The sequence below is a fragment of the Sturnira hondurensis genome, unplaced genomic scaffold (assembly GCF_014824575.4).
Source record: "Sturnira hondurensis isolate 20B ecotype Veracruz unplaced genomic scaffold, ASM1482457v3 Scaffold0019216, whole genome shotgun sequence".
Taxonomy (NCBI): Eukaryota; Metazoa; Chordata; class Mammalia; order Chiroptera; family Phyllostomidae; genus Sturnira; species Sturnira hondurensis.
Window position 1 is genome coordinate 2,884,350 of NW_028091847.1, and position 11,151 is coordinate 2,895,500.

An 11,151-nucleotide genomic window follows, 5' to 3' on the forward strand; every position below is an offset into this window, starting at 1 on the left:
TGATCTAGACATACGGTTAGCATGTGATCTGTAGCAACTGGGTCCCCACATTTGTTCCTCCTGGGGCATAGGCATGACTTTAAGGCAGCTCTCCACCCCTAGCCCCCAAGTGAATACGACGTACTTTAGTTCACATGACAGAGATGGTCCTTGAGAAGTTTTTGCATAATTGTAAGGAATAGAGAAAGATCTAGATTGAAAGAAAATAAAAACTTGGGGTTGGCCAAAAAGTTTGTGTTTTTTTTCCATACATGACTCTAGTAGCACTTAGTTGTCTTTAACTTCACTTGCAACAATTTTGTTAGATTGCATTGTGACAGCTGTCATATCAGTGTGTATTAAAAAAACTTAATCAAAATTAGTGAATTTTTGTGCAGCCACTTTAATATTGAGGATGGAAGAAAATGTGCAACATTTTCAGCGTATTATACTGTATTATTTCAGGAAAGGTGAAAACACAACTGAAATGCAAAAAAAGTTGTGCAGTTTACAGAGCAGGTGATGTGATTGATCAAATGTGTCAAAAGTTTCAATTGGAACATTTTGTGCTGGGGATTTCTCCCTGGACAACCCTCCACAGCTGGGCAGACCAGTTGAAGTTGGTAACGATAAATCAAAACATTAACTGAAATAATCAACATTATACCACGTGGGAGATAGCCGGCATACCCAAACAACAAAGTTGTTGGTGAAAACGAAAAATGTGTCTTTTATTCTACGGAAAAAAACATACAGACTTTTTGGCCAACCCAGCGGTTTGCCCATTTGAAATCCACGGGGAAGGAGTTACCAATGAACTAGCTCCATCTACAGCGGTCCCTTTGCGCCATCTAGTGCACAGCAAGGGAAAAGCCATATTTTTATCTTCACAGTCTATAAATTGCGGAAAACATGTATTCTGATGAGGATAACTTAAACTAATGACTATATTGTTTAATAAATCTCCTTCAATAGTTTAAACAAAGTAAATGATTATAATTTTAAATATTAAGTGCTAAAACTAAATTTCCCAAACTATTTAGAATGTAGGTGCTGCGCGCTACAAAGATGACCGCTGAGGGGAGAGCATCCACGCCGGTCTTACCAGCTCAAGTTTGCACGGCCGCCTTTCCCATTGTTCTGGTCCCTCCCCATCGATACTCTTTATGCTTATTCTGGGGCATGAACTGGGAGTTCCCCTGAGACGCAGGATGTGTCTTCCCAACGCACATCCGGACCTTGGTTTTTCTGCTCGTTTTTCTGCTCGTTTTTCTAAGAATGCAACCGTCAATTAAAACACTGCTGTCATCAAAGTGAATATTTGTCAGGGCCTATGTATTTGACTTGATTTTTCTGGGGTGTGTGTGTGTGTCCACTCTGTGTTTCCTTTTAATGCCTTAAATGAATGTTTATTCATGAATGTTTATTCATGACCTTTATAACTCGTTCTCTCCCACAGATATTTACCGGGATGAAGACAATGGCAGACAAACCTCTCCCAAAGGTGAGTAATAATAGCGCTCTTGGAGTGCCCGGAGCTATTCTGAGAATTTCTCTTTAATAGCATTGTAATCACTGTTAACAATAATCACAACAGTGTTATTTATTAAATTCCTGTTATGGATCGGACATTTATAAATATTTTTGCAAAATAGAAACGATTACCCCCTGTTTAGAGACAAGGAAACGGACGCTCAGGGAAGCAAAGGGCCTTGCCTGGTGCCGCACAGCCAGCGAATGTTCTGCACGGTCGGGGCTGCACGCAGGTCTGACCGACTGCAAAGCCCCTGCAATGGGTTTCTCGTCTGTTCACCTGCGTGCCTGTGACCTGCCAGAACCTGCACCCCAGATTCGGGGCCCCTCAGGGCTGCCACCCCCGTAGGACCGAAGACTTACTACCTCAGACTCTCAGCACCACAGAGCCCAGGGCCAGTGAATCCCGGAGGAGGGGACTGAAGGGGGATGTGACACAGGGACACACAAAGGCAGCCCTCGAGCTGCACATTCATCTCCTGTGAAACGGGGGCTTTGACTGAGGGACTTTCTCCAAAGTTGCTGGTTCTCAGAACAGGAGCCGGGGTGCGGGTGGGTGGGGGAGGGAGATACCCGGTGAGTAGGGCATTGTCTCTNGGGTTTTACACCCCCCCCCCCCCCCCCCCCCCCCCCCCCCCCCCCCCCCGCAGCCCCAGGGCCAGGAGCAGCAGCAGTTTGTTTAAGAAGAAACTCTCCCTCCAGAAGGGTCTTGTGAGGTGACTGTGGGTGCCCCCCCCCCCACAGCCCCTTTCCTCCTCTATCTCCCAGAGCAGGATGGGACAGAACACAACACAACACAACAGAATCATGATGGAATGGAATGGAATGGAATGGAATAGAATAGAAATCGCACACTGTGAGAGTACTTTTGGTTCCATAACCTTGTGTTTTAATTGTATAAATATACTTGTGTGTACATTGTGTTAGGATGTGAACTTAGCATCTCCCTTCAGGTGCACTGTGGAGCAGCTGGCACTTGTCAGGTCTTCCAGTTCCCAAGTTCCTTCCAGCCCTGCCCACCCTGGGCTGTGGCTGTGCTGTGGCTGATGGAAGCAGGAACCTCCACCCCATCCTCCTAGCAGGTGGCTCTCTGGTCTCTGGAACCCGCACTGTCTGAGGCACTGAAGCCACGGACCCTGGAGACCGAGTGAAGGGGGTAGTCAAAGGCCTGGCTGCTCCCATCCTCCCCTACAGCCTTTCTGCAGGACCACCATTCCTTGTCCTCACTGTCTGCTCCTGGCATAGGGGTCCTGGGATAGATGAGCACCCTAAAGACGCATCTCTAGGGGTCACAGCTGATGACCCTGAATCACGTTTGAAGAAGGGCAGTGGGAGGCACCTCCCTGAGCCAATTTCTCCTCTATCATCAAATACGTCCCCCCACCACGTTCTGGGACCAAAAATTAAACTAGGTTTCTGGAAGCCTATAGGAGGGGGCTGGCTGGCTGCTCCCACAGCACCCCTGAGCTGCTCTGGGGAGGGTCCTCTGGTTCCCAGCACACAGACTGGGGGCACTGTAGACAGCAGGTTGGGGAGCTCCCAGTGGATCCCTGGCTGCTAAGATAAATGAGCCATACCCCCAAATACAGGCTCCTTCTGCTACCCTCCAAGGCTATCGCTCTGCCCAGAATGCCCTCCCTCACCACACCTGGAGCCTTCCCCCTGAATTCTCACCAAACCGAAACTCCCCAGCCCTCAGATCCCCAAGGGATAGCTTCCTAGGCTCACGCTCCACTTCACTGGGGGCTGCCACATGGGACTGAAACCAGAAAAGTCAGCGTTCATGCTGCCTGTCACTACCAGAACGGATAAGTAGAGACAAGGATTGAATCTTTATGGGTGTTTTGTCCAGTTGGTGGGTCATGTGCCCTAACAGACTGTCTTACATCTCATCTCAAATCGCCCCTTTTATAAGGAGAAGAAAAGTGTAGGATAGGGGCTTGGAATTCAGGGAAAAGGCTAATCAGACAAAAGTGGCAGTCGGGCAGTTTTCCTGGAATCCTTTCTTCTGCTGACCAGTGCTTCTTTATCTGTGCCCTGGGTGGCTGGATATTCCCTCCTTGGAGCACAATGGCTCAGATACCATCTCCATCCCTTGCCTCCCTCCTGGGGCACAAAGGTGGAATTATGTGTGGGTCTCCTGGAGTCAGGATGGGTCCAGTCATAAGTTCCAGTTCCTGGAACCATAGCTTTCTACGTGCAATGATTGCTAAGCTTATTAACTGTAACTTCAATGTTAAAAGTTTTCAGCTTGAGTTCCCCACGGGGATATTTCTGCTGCCTTCCTAACCTGTGTTGTGAACAGTTGGGGGCAGAGGCCGAAGGCTAGAGTGTGGGGTAAAGAGCAGGAATGAGCCGCCTACTTACAGGCCAAGGAAATCTGGCCCAGGGATTATCCCTCTCTCATCTCAGTTTCCTCACCTGCAAAATGGGGCTAAGGCCCTTACACAGTTATGCCGGCACCCCCACCCCCTAGGCACAGTGCAGCCTCAGCATCTGTGGGTTGCTGCTCCCGGCTGTGTCTAACAGCCCCGAGCACTACCCTGTGCACTGTGGGGACTTCTTGGGTCATTAACCCATGCACTGGAGAGAGGCAGGGTGGACCAGTTCCTCTGATCCCTTGGTGAGTGCGGTGATGTTTGGCAGAGGCAACCAAGAAATCAGGGAGAGAAACAGNCCTCACCTGCAAAATGGGGCTAAGGCCCTTACACAGTTATGCCGGCACCCCCACCCCCTAGGCACAGTGCAGCCTCAGCATCTGTGGGTTGCTGCTCCCGGCTGTGTCTAACAGCCCCGAGCACTACCCTGTGCACTGTGGGGACTTCTTGGGTCATTAACCCATGCACTGGAGAGAGGCAGGGTGGACCAGTTCCTCTGATCTCTTTGTGAGTGCGGTGATGTTTGGCAGAGGCAACCAAGAAATCAGGGAGAGAAACAGGGGTGAGAAAGGAAGAGGGTAGGGAGCAGAAAAAAGAGAGTTTTTTTCTGGGAGGAGAGGAAGGAAGTAGGGCTACAAACAGTATGTGGCCACAACTTCTCAGTCACAGTTGTGGGATTTCAGAGCTGGAAAAAGGGAATCCAAAGATCACAGACCTGCCCTCTCACCCCTCGGGTGGAGCATTCGGGTCTGAGGAGAGCATTGTGGGAATTAGAGATGGAGAGAACAGCCCCTGGGGACAGGCCCTGGACAGGCTCTGCTGCTCGCTGGCAGCAGGGCCCTGTCCACCCCTCTCCTCAGCAGCCCACCCGGATTCTCCCCTCCTTTCCGCAAGGCTGCTCTGGCACTGCTTGTATTTCCATGGAGACGGACAGTTGTGAAGGGGCGGAGGATGTGCAGAAGGAGAGCCGAGCTCTGGGTGTGAGTTATTTCCTTTACCCCTTTCCCATTCCCCCTCTTTCCTGTTCTTCAGCTTCCTGGCCATCCCCCCAATAAGGGCCTGGCCCAATCCAGGGAGCGGAGGTCACTGCTCAGACCCTCCTGCCCAGCACGCCCCACGCCACCGGGTTCTGGGTTTGGGCAGTAGTGAAGGGACTGCTGCGGGGACCTCGAGTGGCCCTGAGGGAGAGTTGGGGTGGGCTCGGGCCGGGGCCTGCTCCTGTGCTGTTGGCCACCCCAGCAAAGTCTGAGGGTGCTGTGCGGCCCCCTCCCTTCCAGCTCCCGGGACTTTTCCAGTTGGACGACAGTTATGATGCCTGTCCCACCACATCTGTTCTGGATACGCGAGAAAGCATCCAGGGAGAAAAAGAAGGCGATGATGAGAAGGACACATGAGTGTGAACGAGGAAAGAAAAGTAAGCCAATCTGTTAGCCAATGCTTTTCTGACTTCTTGGAACTTCAGGGCAGTAGACAAACTGAGGAGAGCATTGCGGGGTCCACTGGCGTGCTCGCCCCTGCAGGGGAGATGACTCATGTCTGGGCAGAAGCAGCAGGTGGACGAGGGGAGGTTGCCCAAGGACTCCTCCAGGGAGAATTTACACCCCTTCCATCAGCCACACTCCCGGGGCTCAGCAGGAGATGGCCCCAGGCCTACGGAGAGGGGGCCCCTGGGTACAGAAGCCGTGCCCACCCCTGAGGGCAACCAGGGCAGCCCAGGGGCCTGGGAGCCTGCAGACCCACCTCCCCACGACGGCCTGCCCTCCTGCCCTGCGGGAGACCACTCTGACCTCCCACTCAGCCTCCTTGTCCAGGCCCCCATTGCTGCTCTGCTTGCAGCTGTCCTCTGGGAGAAGGGGGGCTTGTGCAGTCAGACTTGCAATGAGCTCTGGTGGACTGAGGGGTGGGGCAGGAACCACAGAGTAAGTCTCCTAAAGCCACGCCAGATCCACAGTAGGTGCCCCCAGACCCTGTGCCTGCTGCCCCAGGGCCTGGACACACTGCTCACCCAGGAAACAGTTGTGAATGTTTTAGACTTTTTAAAACAGGGGAGGGGGAGAGGCGCTCTTCCGGGAGTGAAGTCTGTGTAGTCTTTCCATTCGAGTAAACAGCAGCCAAAACCATCAGATCAAGCCCCCAGCCTTCTTTTGCAACTTGCTCCATCGCCCAGGGCTTCGTGATGTTGCCTGTTGCCCACTAGAGGGGCTCAGCCCAACAGGTGCTGAGCCGAGGGAAGGCGAACAAAAGTGTCCCGCTGGAGGGTTGCGCTTGGCCGCCCTGGATCGGTGACTCTGGCGGCAGTCTCAGTCCCGCGCAAACCCAGGCGTGCCTTCGGAACTTGGAAACGCGACAGATCCTCCAAATGGCCACTTCCCAGGGTGTGTTTTGCAGAGCAGGCAGAAGAGTATAAGAGTTCAATGAGTCAATTCCGCAAGGACGACAGAATTAGCTAGTAATAAATACATTTTACCAAAACCACATATCCTGTTCCTCTCCTGGTTGATTCCAGTTAGATTAAAGGACCTGGGGGCTCTTACAGAAAGGAAGTGTGAATACTTCTGTTAAACTCAGCATTTCCTAAACTCATTTGAACGCTTTTCTTTTGTATTGGTAGAGGGAAAGGTTAAGCTGTTCTAACAAAAAGATCCAATAATGTAGTGACTTAAAGAATATTTCTGTCTCGCAAGGCAGCCCTGGTTGGATATGCAGGCTGCTCGGCTCCACACTGTCATTTGGGGTCCCAGGTCCTTCTGGTTTTCCACTGTCCCAAGGACATTGTCCTTGTCTACAGTCAAAAGCAAGTTTGCGAGCTCGGATTTCCAGCTCACAGGAAGGGGAAGGAACTGGGCAGAATGCGCGTGCAGTGTTGGGAGGCCCACCTGCTAATGGCACACAACACCGTCTGTTCCTTTAGTGAAAGCTTTGTTGCGTGGCCACAACCAGCCACAAGAGGGGCTGAGAGCGTAGCTAGGAGCCCACTGTCCAACCACCACGGTGTTACTGAGTGTCCGTGTAGCCCAGCCAGCCTGTGGCAGCTCAGGGACTAGAATCCAGGCCCCCCAGCTCCTAGGCGGGGACTCTAATTACCATGCTAGCATTGCTTACTCCTTCAACATGTGCGGAGCGCCCCTTGAGATCCAAATTTATTGTCAGATGAGGATAGAGAACTTTGTAAAACATGTTTTCACTAATTCCCTATAAAATACCAATTTCATTGCTCTGGCCAGCGTGGCTCAGTTGGCTGGAGCATCGTCCCATAACTGAAAGGTTGTGGCTTTGATTCTCAGTCAGGACACGCACATAGGTTGCGGAGTTGATCCCCAGCCCCGGAACGTGCGACCCCTGGTCTGGGCATGTACCAGGGGAAACCAGTCCGTGCTAGTCTCTCTCATCGCTGTTTCTCTCTCCCACTTCTTCTCTTCCTTCCTCTCTCTCTAAAAGAAGCAATGAAAAAAATGCTCTCAGGTGAGGATAAATAAATATATCAATTGCATTTTTAATCTTCTAGCACTTATTTATGAATAAACTTTTGACCGTGGCTATTAAACTAGCAAAAACTATAGGTTTATATCATAATATTTTAATTTACCAGAAAACACATACAGCAAGACTTCAAATGTTGTTTCATTCAATGTTGTTTCGCTGATGTTAATGAAAATAAAACAAGTCGATTCCTGGCTGGGGACACTGTTTGTATGGAATTGGTATGTTCTCCCCATGTCTGTGCCTGGCTTCCTCCCACATCCCAAAGATATGCATGTGAGATGATGTGTCTGAATGGCCCCAGTTGGAGTGAGTGTGGCTGTGAGTGCGCCCTGCGGTGACGGAAGGGCATCCTGTCCAGGGCCGGTTGCTGCCTTGCGCCCTGAGCTGCCAGGATAGGCTCCAGCCGCCCCTCAGCCGCGAACCAAAAAAGGGGCTTGAAAAATAATAATCTTCCTGGTTTTTATTCATCTTTCTTAAGTAATGTATAGCTCACATTTACTTTAATGCTTAATATTAGAAGTGTTTGGGGTCTTTATTTAGAAGTTTGGTGGCATTTTTGTGACCAGAAATATGGTATAGGAACCTAACTCTCATCTCTATCAATCAGCTTAGGGGAAAATTGGTCTTGTCACATGTCGTTTCACTTAAGGTTGCAGTTTCCAAGAACCTATCTCTAACATTAAGTGGCACTTTATTGTACCACAAAAGTAAACAACCATAAGAGGAACAGAGTAAAAAATCTTGAAATGGACCCAAGCACATCTCAGAATTCACATTATGAAAAAAGGCATTTCAGATTAGTTCTGAACACCAGTGAAAAGATAAACTATGTATGAAAGTGGTGCTTGTATCTCTGAGTAACAATATGGAGATGTAATGTTGATCTCAGCCCTTTGAATAATTTATATTGTTTGAGACTTAAGGGAATCATGAAAGTCAAAACATTTAAAAGGTAATTTGGAACAGGGTAAAGTCTTTCCACACAAAAAATATAATGAGAAGCTCCAAAAGAAAATCTTGATTAATTAGGTAATGTAAAAGGCAAAAGCTTTTGTATAGGAAAAGCAAAACTCAAATCATAAATACATTTTCAAGATTTACGGGACAGCCCTGACTGGTGTGGCTTGGTGGGTTGGGCATCGTCCTGCAAACGGAAAGGTCACCAGTTCACTTCCCAGTCAGGGCACATGCCTGGGTTGAGGCCCAGGTCCCCAGTTGGGGACAGGACCTGTGAGAGGCAACCAACTGATGTTTCTCTTGCATGTCAATGCTTCTCTCCTTTTCTCTCTCCCTCCCTTCCCCTCTCTTGAAAACTAACTAAATAAAATCTTTTTAAAATTTTTAAAAAATGTATGGCACAGGGTATTTCCTTAGTTTTTAAAGAGCTTTTACAAATCAATTGCATAATAATAAAAAAGGAAATGGAAAAGGACATGAATATACACAGGAAGAGAAATTAAAAATCCAGTAAATACATTTAAAAAAGCAAAACAATGAGATCTCATTTTTCACTATCAGACAGTCCAACGTTTAAAACTTTGATGAAATCCAGTATAGGAGAGACTGTAGGAGGGCCAGCTTTTTTGAGAGTGTACACCTTTGGTGAGAGTGTAAGTAAGAACTAGAATTTTAGAAGACAATTTGCAATGGCTATCAGTTTTAAATGTGCGTATCATTTGATCCAGCAATTCCATGTCAAGGAATTTATTATAATGCCATACAAATGAACAAAGATATATAGACTATAGACATATACAGGTGTTCATTATAACATTACTTTTAACAGGAAAACCAGTAGTAGAAAACGGGAAACAACCCGAACATCTGTAGTAGCGGTGAAAGTTATCCCCAGATTGATCCCGCTCCCTTTGAGTGTGGGCTGTAGTGATGACGCTAAGAAACAATTTGGTGGAAGTGACGGTAATAGACTTTCAAGACTAGGTTATAAAAAGCATCTTGTCTTCTTCCTTGTTCTGTCTCTTGGATTACTCACCATGGGAAGCCAGCTACCATGTTGAGAAGACACCGAAGCAGCCCCGTGACGAGACCCACATGTGAGAACTGAAGCCTCTTGCCAACAGCTGTGTGAATGAGTCATATTGGAATAGATTCTCCAGCCCCAGCGAAGCCTTCAGGTGGCCTCCGCTCCAGCTGGTTTCTTGGTTGAAACCACATGAGAGACCCAGAGCCAGAAGAACCCAGCTAAGATGCTTATGAACTCATTACCAGAGGACCATAAGATAATAAACGTTTGTTGTTTTAAGCTGATGAGTTTTGGGGTCATTTGTTAAGCAACAATAGAGAACAAGTATATTAAATGATGAAAAGCTGGTTAATACAGTATTGTACTGGCATACAGTGAAACTCTATGCAGTTGTTAAAAATAACGTCTTCTGCTTGAGATGTAGAAAGCTAGAAAGAGTACTAACCCCACACTTGCAAAATTAAAAAAAATCTGGAAAATATGCAAATTCACAACTTTTTTTTGAACTCATGAGAGAGCTGAGTTCACAAGGTTACATCTCACCGGAAATCTAAGGAAAAACAAGCAGGCACTTACCAAGTGAGGAGAAACTCAAACACATGCCTACCCAGGGCAAGCACTGCTGTATGCTGTCAGGGAGAATTCAGCTAAAATTGTTCCTGGCCCAGTTTGGGTGGGTTCGCGAGAGAAAATAGAATCCCTGGGGACCATGGACATAGGGGCATTTGCATCCACATGTGCAGACTTCTTCAGGGATCTCTTTGGGCACTCGCAAAGATTAGCAAAGTCACGAGAAAGCATCTTCTCTAGCACAGAGCTGGAGGAGGGGAATATCGGTTGATACAGGAAAGGCCTGAAACAACTCAGACCCTGGCACCTCATCTCTCTGACAGAACAAAAGCAGAGCCAACTGTTGGAGGAAAGCAATAAGTACTTAAATCCCTAGGTGTCTAGTAAATCCAGCCCAGCTGGGGAAAGGAACAGAATTAAAAGCAAACCCCTGGTCCTGAGTGATGGGCAGGAATTTGAGCTGGGTCCAGAACTACTGCTGGGGGAGGAACAGAAACTGCAGGCGACACCCCGAAAGACCCAGGACACAGTACCTGCATAACTAAGACACACGCAGGCTAACTAGCAACTCTGACTAATGAGGAACCTTAGAGTATTGCTCCAATGTACGGAGAGGCTTTCCAACACGCAGGGAGACCCTCAACCTGAGGGGAGAGCAGAGACTGAAGAAACAGATTTGGATAAACAAGCCCACACCCCAAACTCAGGGAACATGTGAGGAATTTGAGTGTCTATTGTACTTCGGGTGATCACCACGACAAACCCACGGATCTACACACAGGAACAAAGGCTGCCAGAAATGGTCGTCATGTAGGTGTAAAAGTTGTTCCCCTGATTTACAACCCTTTAAAAGATAAATTAAAAGACAGTGTTCTTTGTCTAGCTCATCTGTCTTCCTGAGATCCAGAAAGCCCGTGGTTGTAATTAATAATAAGCACATTTCAGCAGGTCTGTTTGTTCCCTGTGGGTGCCTTTCAAATTGTAGGGAAAACAACTTGATGTGCTTCAGTTTTGTAAACACACGCGCACACACACACACACGCACACACATGCACCTATCTGTATTAGAGAAAAAATTGCTTTTATTTACTTTTTTATCACCAATTAAATAAATATTTCAGTGGAAGTTGAAATTTAGGGTTTATTTAATTTTTGAGCTTTAGAACATATGTTGTGGTTTTTTTTGTTTTTGTTTGTTCATTTTGGTCTCTCTGCAAAAGATAT

The 11,151-nt window shown here is 47.9% G+C and overlaps 1 protein-coding gene across 5 annotated transcripts in view; it reads left to right on the forward strand.

Moving 5' to 3' along the window:
- The window catches only part of MCF2L2 (MCF.2 cell line derived transforming sequence-like 2), a 207,875-nt gene extending 198,239 nt beyond the window's left edge, over nt 1–9,636 (forward strand). For 3 of the 5 annotated variants that reach the window (XM_037027562.1, XM_037027559.1, XM_037027563.1), the window contains exons 26-29: nt 1,439–1,483; nt 4,785–4,870; nt 5,168–5,304; nt 9,380–9,636. In XM_037027562.1, coding sequence (XP_036883457.1) covers nt 1,439–1,483; nt 4,785–4,870; nt 5,168–5,284 — 248 coding nt within the window. In that variant the 3' untranslated portion in view covers nt 5,285–5,304; nt 9,380–9,636. Of the gene's footprint in view, nt 1–1,438; nt 1,484–4,784; nt 4,871–5,167; nt 5,305–9,357 lie in introns of all 5 variants that reach the window. The other 2 variants (XM_037027561.1, XM_037027560.1) reach the window with 2 other exon arrangements.
- Nucleotides 9,637–11,151: the final 1,515 nt, after the last annotated feature.